This window comes from Saccopteryx leptura, chromosome 4 (genome assembly GCF_036850995.1).
Source record: "Saccopteryx leptura isolate mSacLep1 chromosome 4, mSacLep1_pri_phased_curated, whole genome shotgun sequence".
NCBI classification, from domain to species: domain Eukaryota; kingdom Metazoa; phylum Chordata; class Mammalia; order Chiroptera; family Emballonuridae; genus Saccopteryx; species Saccopteryx leptura.
Genome location: NC_089506.1, coordinates 132,712,578 through 132,728,015, shown reverse-complemented (window position 1 = coordinate 132,728,015; position 15,438 = coordinate 132,712,578). Strand labels below are relative to the sequence as shown.

Below are 15,438 nucleotides of genomic sequence, written 5' to 3'. Positions count from 1 at the left end.
TCAGTTTTTTTGTCCAGATTTTACATGGGCAGAACGATTCATTCCTAAGGCCAAATACCTGAATTGCTGTATTTTTCTGGTAATACTTTATTTAAAGACCTGGCTTCTTTCCTACTGATAATGATTCCCAGAATGCCTAATTAAAATGAGCCTGTTCTTTCCCTGCAGTTGGCTCTGAAAACCCACCACTATCAGTAATTCGCAAATTTGTACATCTACTGGACCAAAGTGACTTGGATTTCCAGGAGGAGCTGGAGGTGGCACAGATTAGGGGAGAAGTGGTGACCAAGATCAGGGGCAATCAACAGCTAGAGAAAGACCTGAACCTCATGGACATCAAAATCGGGCTCCTGGTGAAGAACAGGATCACACTAGAGGTCAGTGGGGGTTGTGGGATTGTTGGCCCCAGGAGAGAGAAGATGCATGTGTATCTGTTCACAGCACTGTGTTCCAGCTAAGTTCATTTGGAATCCAGAATGAGTGGTCCAGAACTCATTTAAAAGCAGTGGTTCTCAGACTGCAGAAGTCTCTGCCGCCCCATTTATAACATTTCTTAAGGCTTTTTTTTACCAATCTGAAATGAAATATATATGAAATTAAAAGCAGTTACATGTATACCTTCATAACAAGACTAAGGCCTTCATATAAATATTAAAGAGAAATAAAAAGAAAGTAATTTACAGTTAAAACACAGATTCCAAAATGATCATACACAGGCCTGAGCCATGAGAAACCGTGGTAGTTGCTGGAGGCCGGAAGGTCTCCCCAGGATACCCACAGAGGCACAGGGGAGGCATGCCTCGGAGGCAGTGGGCTGTCAGGGCCTTCATTTTCCAAAACAAATGTCAACTCTTGGGAAACTTCAGAATAGACAGTGTGCAGAATCGTGGTCCTAGAAAAGTGTGTATACTAAAATCATGGGGGATATGTATTGTACTTATAAATAAAACAGATTCTACACTTAAATTATTATATGAAAATTTTCACCTATATGAATGACTGGCCAGCAGGACATTCAAAGCTCCAGCCATGGGGATGTGGGGCAGTTCTTTATGCAGGACAGCAGGGCATCTTTCATTTCCAACCCACACTCATTAGAAGCCGGCAGTGCTCTCCAGTCGTTAAGATGTTAAAACAAATTATTTACACGTTCTTAAAATGGCCCCCACATCCTGCAGCTGCCCCAGTCATTAACTCTAACTAAATGATGTTGTACTTCTGGATCTGAGTGAAACATGACAATGTCAGAGCTCCCTAAAATCTGGTAAAAAGTTTCATTTTAACCAAGAAAAGGAGACTGTTAGGGTAAGGCCTGTCCCTGCTTCTGTGCCATATCAGTTTTCAGAAACCAGACGGGTCAAGTGGGGAAGCTGCTTTCTGGAAGCTCCGAGAAGGCTTCGTGGGTCAGAGGGGGAGAGCCACCACTGGGGCTGGCTCTGCAGCGCTGGGAGGCGGCTCAGCTCAGGCGGGGCCTCCCAGAGATTACAGCGAAGTCAAGAGTTGAAGAAAAGATAAGGAAACTAGAGCCAATTGTAGTAGAGGGAAGGAGCATTTCCCCCCTAAATATCAAGAATAAAACTAGAACTTTATTTTATTTTTTTAACTATAATTTTAATGTTCTTCATTTGACTCTATTTTTATTTTTTTATCCAGGAAAAAAAACAGTACTTACTCTTTTTAAAAAAAAATAATGTTTGTATTCTTTGACACACATGAGAACTTTTAAAGTATAATAAAATCCAGAAGGTCTGTGAGAGAATGCCTTTTATAGCCTTATGCTGTTGTTTTACTCAGTTCCTGTAAAGTTGTAAACAGGAAATGCCTTGCCTTACAAAATAAAGGCTTAGTTGCAAAACAGTAATAGTAGAAATAATATGCAGCTTGTGGAAGTAGAATCATGGTAGATTTTCAGGTCTTCATGAATGTTTAAGATTTTTTTTTAAGTTTTGCAAATTGATAAAGTTAATTTTTCAGCTTACATTTTAAGCACTATTTATCAAGCACTTAGAAATTAAACTAAAGATTAGTAAATATGTAGTCTTTCACTGAGAATAGCATTTTTGGTGTGAAGATATGTAGAATAGTGCAGTTGAAGTTTTATTTATAGCCATGGGAAAACAACCTAACAAAAACAGTAAACAGAGAACAGTAGAATTAGTTTTACATTTATGTTACATAGCCCTTAAAATTAATGTTTTTGAAGAACATTTAAGGGCAGGGGAAACAGTTCACAATATAATGGGTAAAAATAGTACTTAAAGCAGTACTATTTCATTTATCATAATATATGTATATACATATACACACTTAAGAAAAGCTAGAAGAACAAAAGTTAAGTGATTTTTCTTTGGATTGTAGAACTAAACTATCTTTTTTTTTTTAATTAAACGTGTTTAGTGAGAGGAAAAGATTTTAAAGGGAAGTATATAAGTTCTTATAGATCAACTCTGGCTCTCTCTAGTAACCATGTATATTACAATTCTTTTTTTCTTTTTCTTTTTATTAAGAAAATAGGACAGACAGGGACTAGCAGACAGGAAGGGAGAAAGATGAAAAGCATCAACTTGTAGTTGTAGCACTTTAGTTGTTCATTGATTGCTTCTCATTCATGCCTTGGCTGAGGTATTCCAGCTAAGCCAGTGACCACTTGCTCAAGCCAGCAACCTTGGGCTTCAAGCCAGTGACCTTTGGTCTCAAGCCAGAGACCAGGGGGTCATGTCCATGATCCCACACTCAAGCCAGCAACCCCACGCTCAAGCTGGTGAACCTGTGCTCAAGCCGGCAGCCTTGGGGTTTTGAACCTAGCTTCTATGCTTCCCAGCTCAACACTCTATCCACTGCACCACCACCTGGTCAGGCTATCTTATAATTCTTTTAAAATTTGCATTCTTCCTAGAAATATGAGGAAGTCAGTTGGTTAGTGAAGTGGTTAGCATTGGTTTTAGGCAAAAAGAATGGTATGGAGCTGGAAACAAAGCAACTAAAATGGAAGTTTCCTAGAGGCATAGGGAGTAAGAAAGGTATAGACTCCAACTTCCTTGCAGGAAAACCTAAATAGAAACTAAAAGCAATGAGAATCATTGAAGTTCCCATATGAGTGCAGACTTGTAGGCCAATCTGCTTAATTGTATCACATCACTGAGCCTCAATTTCTTCACTGGAAATGTGACAAAATACGTATTTTTTTTTATTTTCACAACTCAGTAAGTTTGTGATATTATTAAGCTCATTTTATAGACTTAGGAAAGTGAGGTGTAGAGGCTAACCTGCGCAGAGTCACACAGCTAATAATGCTTTGCAGATAATCATATTTTTATGACTCCAAAGTCTATCCCCTTTGTACTGGTCCACACGTTTTACAAAAATATTTATATTACCTGCATGCAGATATCCCATTACCAGGGGAAAGGAAAAGATAGTGCATTTAGGGCAACACTGAGACATGGGAATATCATGAACAAGTTAATAATACTGTTACTCCTTTAAACCAATATCCATCAAGCTTTTGATATTTGGTAAATGTGGAGGAAATTAGATTTCTATTAATAAAAAACACATGCCTCTGTTTGTAACCTCTGTCTAAATTGGCCTTTGTCCCCTTCTTCATGCTTCCCAAAGCAAACCCTCCTTCACACCGGAGCATTGTGAGCCAGGTATAATTCCACAGGAAGAAGAAAGAAGGGCGTACAGCCTCGCCTCTGCCCCTGGATCTCCAGCAGACGGATTCTTCCCTCTCCTCCCTCCAGGGCTCTCAGCATTTGAAGCCACTGTTTCCCTTCCTCCATTACTATTCCTGTCCTGTCATCATCAAATCTATTCCTCATGGAAAGGAATTTAGTCCTGCCCCAGAGCTTGCTGACCACCCTCTCTCCTCCTCTGTGAATGTCAAAAAACATTATTCTAAAGATGACATCTGGAACAAAACAAATGAAATGTCTCCCATTTCCAAGGCTATCTCCATTGAAAGTAATGGGGAAAGGGTTATAAATACCAAGTTTTCCCCCCTCATATATATTTAAAATCAAGATAATTTATTCCACATATTTGAGGAAATTGAGTGATCTACATATCGCCAGTTATTTGAAGGGTAGATAGCGGCAGCCATGCTAGACTTCCCCTTCACCTCCATCTGTGGTCATCTCCCTTCCTTACTTCATTTTACTATAGTTTGTGAAATAAGAAGGGAAATGTTGGCTTTTCAAAAGTTGTATGGACATGAAAATCAAATTCCCCTCTTCCCATATGAGCAGTTAGGGGACAGAAGTAAATGGTTGTGTATCTCTGCCAGCTGAGAACGAGAGAAGGAAGTCACAGACCTGGAAGACAGTGGATGTAACCATATAGAACTAACTGACCTCAGAGCTCCAAGGTTTCTTGTTTTATTTTTCTGCTTATAGAATGACACCAGCTCTGGGAAAATGGGCGGGGGGTAGGGAAGAGCTAGAAGCTTGTCCTATACGCAGAAGCTGATAGTGGTTCTCATCCCCAGAGGCAATTGGAAATAGGGCGGGTACGTTTTTGCTTGTCAAAATGATGCTGGATCTCTTCTGGCATGTGGTGGACAAAGCCTGGGGACTCTGGAGCACCAGCAGTGCGTACATCGCAGAAATGGCCAGAGTGCCCCTGTTCAGGACCAGTGACTGAGCACCCCGATGCTGGCTCATACACAGTCCTCATGGAGAGATTGGGTTAAGAGCTCAGGGAAACAGATGGAAGAAGTTTTAGGACAAACAACTTTCTTGCGTCTTTTCTGTGGGACAGTGACCCAATGTTAAGTGGCAGAGGAAGCATTCTAAAGCAGTGGCTTTCATATGAGTCATGTGCCGTTAGTGGGTTATGAAATAAATTAATGTCACATTGGCAATCTTTAAAAACAGAATAGAATAAAAGCAAATTGAAAATGTCAAAGTATGTCCCAGTAGTGAGGATAGGTGATGTGAGTGTATAACAACAAAAGATGTAAAATGTATTGTAAAATGTATTTTTTTACTGTAGGTCTCTGTAAAAATGTTTGGTAGACTCTAATCTAAAGGGCCTACTCTGTTCATGACCCTTTAACATAGTCAGGCCAATGACTAAGTCAGGCCTGAGTAAGGAGAAGACAATGTTCCTCAGGGAACATAGTAGCCTGAGGTAACTACTTCACAGTGTTTTTAGTCACACGTTTTCCATATTAAAGGAACATAATCTAAGGGAAAACCCCTAATTTTGTCAAATATTTAGTGTATTCCTTTCCTTTCATCACTAATTTCTACATTACATATTTTTGCAAGTGCTTTTATATATTGAGAAAATACTAATTCACTCTTTTAAAATGTACAATTGAATGATGGTTAGTATTATCACAAAATTGTGCAACTATCACTTCTATCTAAGTCTAGAACATTTTTATCACCCTACAAAGAAACCTCAAAGAAAGTTTTCTGGAATTAGATAGTGGTAAACATACTAAACACCACTGAATTGTCCACTTGAAAAGGATGAATTTTATGAAGTATGTGAATAATATTTCAGTTCAGAAACAAACAAAAGAATACCTATATTAACAGTTTCTACCTCTTCTTTCCTACCCCAAAAACAGCAACCATTAATCTGCTTTTTGTCTATAGTGATTTGCCTGTTGTGGATATTTCATATGAATGGACTCACACACTGTGTGGTCCATTGTAACCAGCACTTTCACTTAGCATAGTATTTTTAGGTTTTTGTGTTCATTTGTTTTTTGTTTTTTGGTTTGTTTGTTTTTTTGTATTTTTCTGAAGTTGGAAACGGGGAGGCAGTCAGATTCCCGCATGCGCCCGACCGGGATCCACCCGGCACGCCCACCAGGGGGCGATGCTCTGCCCATCTGGGGCATCGCTCTGTTGCAACCAAAGCCATTCTAGTGCCTGAGGCAGAGGCCATGGAGCCATCCCCAGCACCCGGGCCATCTTTGCTCCAATGGAGCCTTGACTGCAGTAGGGAAAGAGAGAGACAGAGAGGAAGGAGAGGGGGAGGGGTGGAGAAGCAGATAGGCGCTTCTCCTGTGTGCCCTGGCCGGGAATCAAACCCGGGACTCCCGCACACCAGGCCAATGCTCTACCACTGAGCCAACTGGCCAGGGCCTGTTGTCAGTTTTTTTATTTAACAATCTAAGGGAAAAGAGGTCAGTGACCCTGACTAAAGAGTCGGATATTGCATGTTTTAAAATTTTTTATGGCACACTGGTGGAAATTGCTGGTATATTTCTAAAAGGTTGAATTCTTGGGTTAGACAGTAACTCTGTGAGGAACTGTCAAAATGTATTTCTAAGTGTCTGTACCATTGTACATTTTGACCAGCAAGGTATAAAATGTCCAATTAATCCACATACTCTCCAGCATTTGTTACTGTCTTTTTTATTATAGCCCTCTTAATTAGTATGAAGTGGTATCACACTGTAGTATTGACTTGCATTCCCCTACTAACCATCAATATTGAGCATCTCTTCATGTATAGATCTTATTTGTGAAAATGTCTGTTTATATTCTTTGCCCACTTTTGATTGAGTTATTTGTCTTTATTTTTGAGATGTAAGCAATCTTGATTATATTAGAGATCAAGTCCCTTATTCAATATATGATTTGCAAATATTTTCTCCCACTCTGTGGGGTATTTTCACTTTATTGATGGTGTCCTTTGAAGCACAAAAGTTTTATTTTTGTGAAATCCAATTTTTTTTATTTTTTTAACCAGTGCTAATGGTATCATATCCAAGAAACCATTGTCTGATCCCAGGGTAACAAAGATATATACCGAGGTTTTCTTTCAAGAGTTTTATAGTTTTAGCTCTTTCATTTTGTTATTTGATCTCTTTTTTTTAATGTTTTTAATTTTTTTATTTTTATTTATTCATTTTAGAAAGGAGAGAGAGAGAGGGAGAGAAAGGAGAGAGATAGAGAGAGGGGGGGGGGAGGAGCAGGAAGCATCAACTCCCATATGTGCCTTGACCAGGCAAGCCCAGGGTTTCGAACCGGCGACCTCAGCATTTCCAGGTCAATGCTTTATCCACTGCGCCACCACAGGTCAGGCTATTTGATCTCTTTTGAGTTAGTTTTTGCTTTCAAACATAGCGATTCAGTTATCCCAACATCATTTGTTGAAAGACAATTTTTTCCTTATTGAATTGTCTTGGTACCCACATTATAAAGCAAATGCGTGCAGCTTTGGAGAATAAATATTATGAAAGCCAAATTCACCTGCAAGCTGGATTCCCTTCATTTGTTTAACATTCTGTATTCCTTTGTTTCTTCGTGAGAGAAATGTGGAAAATTCATCTTTTCAACTATGTGTGTCTCAGGGTGTATGTGACCAGAGGAGGTAAAGAATACTAGAGTGAAAAGTAGTTGTTTCATAACTATTTTTTCCAGGATGTAATTTCACACAGAACAAAGCTGAATAAGAAAAAAGGTGGAGAAATGCAAATACTGAATAACACTGACAACCAGGGAATCAAAAGTATGAGTAAGGAGAGGAGAAAAACACTAGAAACATATCAGCAGCTGTTTTATCTTTTACAGGTGAGAACAATTTATTTCACTCTGAATTTTGGATAAATACTATATTCCATGTTTGTGGTTTATAATGTATCTTTCTCTGTGCTAACACTACAATAGCTTATAAGTTTTGAGCACCTACAAGTACCAAATACTAGTCTAGGTTCTTCGCATATGTTATCTCATTTAATTTGTACTGCAACCCTGGAAACCATCAGAAATTAATTATCGTTATTCCCATATTACATATCGAAAAAACAGACACAGCCAGAAAATGGTAAAACAATGGTTTTGGGACCCAAGTAGTTTACTTCAGAACCCATGATCTTCGTGAGTATATTATACTACAGTTATCTGTGGAAATGAAATAAATCTAATAATAACATAGCAGATGCTGTTAATTATGGAAAAATTAAAGTAACTATGTGAAAAACAGGTGTTTACCTGAATCAGCCTGACCTTCTTTTGAGGAAAGCCAAAGAGTTTGGATTAGGGAAATATAGGGTATCTTTATATTTCATTATAAAGAGCATGGCATTACTATGATCTCAATGAACAGTTTTTTTTCCATTGCTTCCCAAGTAGTTGAGAACTGATAAGCTGAACTGGTTATGGTTGAACTCAAGTGGACCAGTTACTGTTTTATTTGACCATTGATTCAGCTTATCTACCCTACCACAAGGCCCTAAGGAAAATGAGTAAGCTATAGTCCAAGGACACAGCCATTCAGTTATACTCAGGGAAGTGTCCCTTTTAATCATGTATTTTTCTTCACCTTTTCTTCTCTCTTCTTTGGAGACATTAGCCCAAGATCAGTGAAGAAACTATAGAATAGCAAATGGCCTGGATTCTAAGAACTCTTAGCCACAGTAGCCAGTCAGCTAGCATAGGTTTTGCTCTGGGTTTGTCTCTGCAGGATGAGCCTACATTTAAAGTTTTTAGGGCATCTGAGAGCAATGAGGAGGAGGCATGGGCTTTTTTCACCTTAGAGTAACCTTCCTTTCTCATACTCCCATATGCTTTGTGTGGGAAAAAAATCACTACAGAGGTATAAAGAAACAGTTGTACTGAGCTGCTTATTCATAAACTTTCAGCCAATTATTATAGCTTGAAAGTAAATCTAAGTAGTAAAGTATACTAGAATTTAGAATTTCTTAAAAACACTAAAGCCAAACTGCTTGAGTAGAGTTGTCTCTTGGTGTCCATGGGGATTTGGTCCTAGGCCACCCAAGGATACTAAATTTCACAGATGCTTACTTAAGTCCCTCATATAAAATAAGGTAGTATTTGCATATAACCTGTGCACATCCTCCTGCATACTTTAAATTGTCCTAGTGCAATATAAGTATTTGTTATACTATAGTGTTTAGGGAATGATGACAAGAAAAAAAGTTGTATCTGTTCAGAATAGGTACCACCATTGTAGACTTAACTATATAATACTCGTCAGCAACAAAGTAACTTTTTCCAAATGTTTTTTATCTGTGGCTGGTTGAATCCATGGATGTGGAACACCTACAGATGTGGAAAGTCGACTGTACATTAGATGAAAACTGGTTTCCATGTATGGAAAATTTTCTTATCAGAAGGAAGATGAAAAGTAGGCATATTTCTCTATACTGTATTTTTCTCTGCTAACCTTCATAGGTTGGTGTAGCTCCTGGGAAAAACCGTATTACTGGTGCTGCATCACATGGACTCCATGCCCAGCTGGACCGTCACGGCTCCATTTCAATGTTTTTAACATTTTTGTCAATATTTAAGTTGTCTTTTATTTTTCTTGTCAGTTTCTTCTGACATTCCCCCATCAACTGTCCTGACCTTCACCTCTCTCTTTCGCCTCCTTACTTCTCATTCCTTATAAAAACATTGTAGTCATCCCACTGTCTTCACATGTAAAACACATCCTTTTTCTTTGTAGTCTCAGAATGTGGGATGTTTTATTCTATTGCTCACTTCTTTTTCAGACAGTATTAGCTGGGCCCTTGGTCCGTGTTTGCCAGGCTCTTTGGGTACCAGAAGATTGGCCATCCCCTTTCTCTTCTGGGACCTGAAAATAAACATTAATATGTGGCACAAAATGGTTAACTGTGTAAGGTATATATAACATAATTATGTTGCATTAAATATATCACATAGTATACAAAGTTTAAATCCTATGGTAGCTTTCTACTGTAGCTTCCTATAATATAGTATTAATATTAACTGATACCTTTTAAAGTCTTACTTTGTGCCAGATACACTTCAATATATTACCATGTAGTTTTGGGGGTTTATTTCTCTTCTTTCTTCCTTTGTTTTAGACCAATCCTTTATACCTGGCGAAGCTGATTTTCCAGATGCCACAGAACAAGTCTACTAAATTTATGGATACTGTTATTTTCACACTGTACAATTATGCTTCCAATCAACGAGAAGAATATCTACTCCTCAAGCTTTTTAAAACTGCTCTGGAGGAAGAAGTAAAGTAAGTACATAAATATGTTGTAAAATACCAATAAACTGACTATTTTGTTAGTGGTAGCTATCTCTGATTTATTAAAATAATTTTAAATGATTCTTATAAGTTATTTATGCCTATTAAAATATATCAAATTTCTCAAGCTTTTTAAAACTGCTCTGGAGGAAGAAGTAAAGTAAGTACATAAATATGTTGTAAAATACCAATAAACTGACTATTTTGTTAGTGGTAGCTATCTCTGATTTATTAAAATAATTTTAAATGATTCTTATAAGTTATTTATGCCTATTAAAATATATCAAATTTCTTGAGAAATTTCTACATCATTATTGCTATACTCAGGTGCAACTTCCACCCACAGTTGATATCTTTTCTAATTCTAACCTAACTTTTGATTTTGTAACTATCCAACAACTGAAAATCAAAAGCTTTTTGAAAGTCAGTAAGAAAATTTAATTTGAATTGAAATTCTGTGAGCAATAAAGCCATAAAAGAATGAGGTGTTTGGGATCTCTGCTAGTCTTCCCATCTTACTCAAACTTAAGCTTATTTTTGCTAATTTGTTTTCTGGCTCAGTTAATGTAAAGAAAAAGTATAAGTAACTATAATGAATGGGCAAAGAAATAAAATATACAAGAAATGCGCTTAGCCAACTAGATGGACCATAACTGCCTTCCTAACTTCTTGACACCTGACGCTATATGCTTGTTTCTATGGGTCCGTGGAGCATATTAGCCAGGCACCTCTACCCTTAGGATGTCTCTACACCAACATGAGTAATAGAATTCTCAAGAAATAGTAATTCTGTGCAGAGGAATAAGGTAAGAACTAAATGAATGATACAGTTTAACAGAATAGAGGGATTAGGTAAGACAGGTTCCAATTAGGTCATGGATAAAGATTTTATGGAAGAGGAGGTAGTTGGCCCAAAACCTTGAAAATGTCTATAACTTTATAAGAAGAAATGGAAAAGGGAAATAAGGCAGGATAGTAATACAAATATCATGGGCTAAGGTCCAAGAAGTAGATTAGTCTCACCAAGGTGTGACTTTATTAGCAACTCCCAGGAAATGAAGCTGGAAGGATAGGTTGAACAACATCATGGAAGATAGTGAGGACAGGCCCAAGTGCTGAGACTCTCTTCACTTTCTCAGAAGTTGCCATGTTTTTTGAGAAGGATATATATGGACATGACCACATTAGGTTTTTAGAAGATTGACCTGCTGGCTATGAATGAACAGGATGAACAGTAGCTACAAAGATCAGAGAAATGGGAGAATGGAAAGAAAAAAAAAATAGTTTGTATTTTTAACAAAGTAGAACATATAGGTGAAAATATCCAGCCGAAAATTGGAAATTCAAGACTAACTCCCAGGAAAGAGATAGGGATTGGACAAGGAGATCAAAGGATAGATTCAAGAAAGATGGTAATTGAAGTTGTGCATGTGAGTGAGGTCTGAGGGGAAAGCATATAGAAAGTGAAAGAAACCCTGGACAGATAGCTTGGTTGGTTAGAGCATTGCTCCAAAGCACAGAGGTTGCTGGTTCGATCCCTGGTCAGGGCACTTACAGGAACAGTCCAATATTCCTTCCTGTCTCTCTCTCTGCCTTCTTCTCTCTCTAAAATCAATAAGTAATTTTTTTTTAAAAGAGCCTGACCAGGCAGTGACACAGTGGATAGAGCAGGAGTCGGGAACCTATGGCTTGTGAGCCAGATGGGGCTCTTTTGATGGCTGCATCTGGCTCGCAGACAAATCTTTAATAAAAATAATAATAATATTAAAAATATAAAACATTCTGCCTGACCATGTGGTGGCGGAGGGGATAGAGCGTTGGACTGGGATGAGGAAGACCCAGGTTCGAGACCCCGAGGTCGCCAGCTTGAGCGCAGGCTCATCTGGTTTGAGCAAAGCTCACCAGCTTGGACCCAAGGTCTCTGGCTTGAGCAAAGGTCTGCTGTACCCCCCCCCCCCCCCGTCAAGGCATATATGAGAAAGCAATCAATGAACAACTAAGGTATCACAAAGAAAAACTGATGATTGATGCTTCTCATTTCTCTTTGTTCCTGTCTGACTGTCCCTATCTATTCCTCTCTCTGACTCTCTCCATCTCTGTAAAAAATAAATAAATATATATATATAAATAAAACATTCTCATGTATTATAATCCATTCATTTCCTACCACTCATGTTCATGTTTGCGGATGGCTGGAGCCAATCACAGCTGTCCTCCGGGAAAACACCAAATTTTTATTGGATAATGCATAACGTACACAGGTCGTTGTATGGCTCTCACCAAATTACATTTTAAAATATGTGGCTTTCATGGCTCTCTCAGCCAAAAAGGTTCCCAACCCCTGGGATAGAGTGTTGGACTGGGATGCGGAGGACCCAGGTTGGAAACCCTGAGGTCGCTGGCTTGAGCGCAGGCTCATCTGGTTTGAGCAAGGCTCACCAGCTTGATTCCAAGGTTATTGGTTTGAGTAAGGGGTCACTCGCTCTGCTGTAGCCCCCTGGTCCAAGGCACATATGAGAAAGCAACCAATGAACAGCTAAGGTACCACAACAACGAAGAGTTGATGCTTCTCATCTCTCTCCCTTCCTGTCTGTCCCTATCTGCCCCCTCTGTCTCTCTGTCTCTTAACAAAAAAAAATTTTTTTAAAGAAAGTGAAGAAAAACAATTCAAAGGTGGGAAGAGGAGACAGAAAAAGAAACAAATGAAATAACTAAGTAAATAATGGCATTCTCAGACCCTAAAGAGAAAGCAGATAAAAAAGGGAGACAGTGGTCAAGTGGAAGGAGGCTGAGAGGTTGCACAGAGATATGAAAGGGAGGAAAGAGGGAAGGTCAGAGAGTTGGCCATCGGAAGTCATGAAGAATTTTCTCAGCCATGTGATGTAGCGAGAAGCCACATTGCATAGAATTTGAGTGGGACTTGAAAAAGTGGAGATAGTTCATTTCAATCAAAAAAGTCATTTCTGAAATTTATTAACTAGTGGGAGCACAAAAGTTGGATAGTGCCACCAAGTATTATTAGTTTTGGTCCATTTTCAGTTCATGCCTGTCTTCTAGATTGAAATTAAGTCTGAGAACCTATTTTTAAATACTTACATTTCTCAAATCAGAAACACTTATCTTACAAATGACAGTTTCCTTTTAAATCACACCATCTTTGATCTTCAGTGGAGAAAAAAAATAGCCCACAAAGAGTTCACTACCAGAGAGAATATGCACTGTTTAAAACTCTTCCACAGAAGCAATTCATTTTATTTTGGTTTGGGCTTTTTTTTTATTCTTTTTTTTTTTTTTAGATCAAAAGTGGACCAGGTACAGGATATTGTTACTGGGAACCCTACAGTCATCAAGATGGTTGTTAGCTTTAACCGAGGTGCCCGTGGACAGAACATGCTACGCCAGTTACTGGCTCCAGTGGTAAAAGAGATCATTGATGACAAGTCCATGGTCATCAACACAAACCCTGTAGAGGTATACAAGGTTTGGGTGAACCAACTAGAAACACAGACTGGAGAAGCCAGGTAATGAAGCTAGGACGATGTTGGTTTCAATCATGTTTTATGATCATTTTTACATGTGTAATTTATACATATTCTTAAACTCTATTAAGCTCTGTTAAAAGAACAAAATTTACTGTACAAATTCCATTTCAATCCAAGATTTTGCCCCCTTTAACATATCGTGCAGGTCACATTCTTGGACTACTGCTCATCTTGATAGACATAATGTCAAATTTCATAACCAATTGATTCCCAAAGCCACAACTTCTGTCCTCTCCCTTGGTTATTGTTTGTGTGTTTCTAAACTAGACCTAGAAATGGTACACACTTTCTCTTCACCTGACAGTACATACTTTTTTAGATTTACCAAGTGAGTAACTTGAATGTATCAGCATCAACAAACCAGATGAGATTGGCTTGTTCTACATGGTAGTTTGTATATCTAAGCAGTCACAGCTTTTTATTTCCTACAAAAGGATGCCTTTTGAAATCATTAAGATATGCACAACTTCATGGTTGTCACAGCACTGTTTGTAATAACAAAAGTTGGGCAAAGTCAAAATATTTAGCTTTGTGGAATTTGTTAAATAAAAGTTTGTGTAACGTAATGGGATAGTAAGTAACTATTTAGAATCATGGTATAAAATTATATTTACTGGCATGGGAAAATGTTCACAATTCATTTTCAGTTGCAGTTAAGTATAATAATTCATTTTCTTTTTTAAAAGTGTTTGTACACACACATTTAGGAACTGTATGGCATGTATGTATAATACACACATGCATAGAAGGAGGACTCAGAAAGCTTTGGACTAAGATATGAAAAGTAGTTGTAAACTGGTATTTTTCACTTATATGCATTTTTCTCTGTAAACATACTATTTTTTATAATTTTTTAAAGGTGAGGAAAAGAAAGTTAGCTTGGTCTGCATTGCTTAGGTCTGCCAGTTATTTTTCCAGAAGAGCTCTGAGGGAGAGCCTCCCCCAGGGGCAGAGGAGCCTCTGGGCATGCGAGGCCTCCCCTCACTTAGCAAACCTTTTGTAATTGGAGTCAGTGGGCAATGTCCAGTTCACTATACAAAGCTTGACTGTAGAACCAACTTGGCAAAGATACAAATGCTTGCACCTAAGTCCCATAAAATTGAAAACCCTTGTGTTTTCAGCAATCTGCCTTATGATGTGACCACAGAACAAGCTCTCACATACCCAGAAGTGAAAAATAAACTGGAGGCATCCAGAGAGAGCCTGCAAAGGATCACCGACAGAGTCCTGAATTCCATCATTTCCTCCCTTGATCTACTGCCGTAAGTTCTATATACAGCACCTTGACCATTTTTTGCTAAAAGTTCTGGAAATACTATGTAAAATAAACCCCAGTACTGAACATAGGCATTTTCACTCATATTGTATTTACTATTTTAAACATTTTCCTACACTTGCATTTTTAATTCATACCTATTCTCCAGTGAGGTGAAAATACAGACCAAGTACTCAGTTACTATCATCCATGGAAATCCTGTAATCTTGTTATCATTTTGTTTTATGTGTACTTTTTAGGAAAATGCTCAGCTTTAGTTGACTGGAACAATTGCATGTTTCTTTCTCATTTAGCCTTTTTTCATTATTTTCTTTTGTCATCTGTTTTACCTATAGTTATGGATTGAGGTATATAGCCAAAGTACTGAAGAACTCGATCCATGAGAAATTTCCCGATGCAACAGAAGATGAGCTATTAAAGGTAGGTTTTCAAGGGTAATCTCACCACAGTTTCTTTTGACGGGTATAAACCAAAATTACCAACACACCATTTTGTAAGATTTGTTGGCCTTCTGTGACTATTTATAATTAGCTGAAGCTCTATTGCTAATGGCTATCAAGACAATTGATTAGACTATGCAACAAAGAGAGACCTGAAGATGGCAGTGGAGTAGGCAGATGCACAGACTCC

The 15,438-nt window shown here is 38.1% G+C and overlaps 1 protein-coding gene across 2 annotated transcripts in view; it reads left to right on the top strand.

The window, feature by feature from the left end:
* Window positions 1–15,438, top strand: part of IQGAP2 (IQ motif containing GTPase activating protein 2) — a 435,050-nt gene that overhangs the window by 378,056 nt on the left and 41,556 nt on the right. For both annotated transcript variants that reach the window (XM_066381735.1, XM_066381736.1), the window contains exons 21-26: window positions 169–377; window positions 7,389–7,538; window positions 9,818–9,981; window positions 13,287–13,511; window positions 14,654–14,794; window positions 15,144–15,228. In XM_066381735.1, the coding sequence (XP_066237832.1) occupies window positions 169–377; window positions 7,389–7,538; window positions 9,818–9,981; window positions 13,287–13,511; window positions 14,654–14,794; window positions 15,144–15,228 (974 nt within the window). The remainder of the gene's footprint in view (window positions 1–168; window positions 378–7,388; window positions 7,539–9,817; window positions 9,982–13,286; window positions 13,512–14,653; window positions 14,795–15,143; window positions 15,229–15,438) is intronic.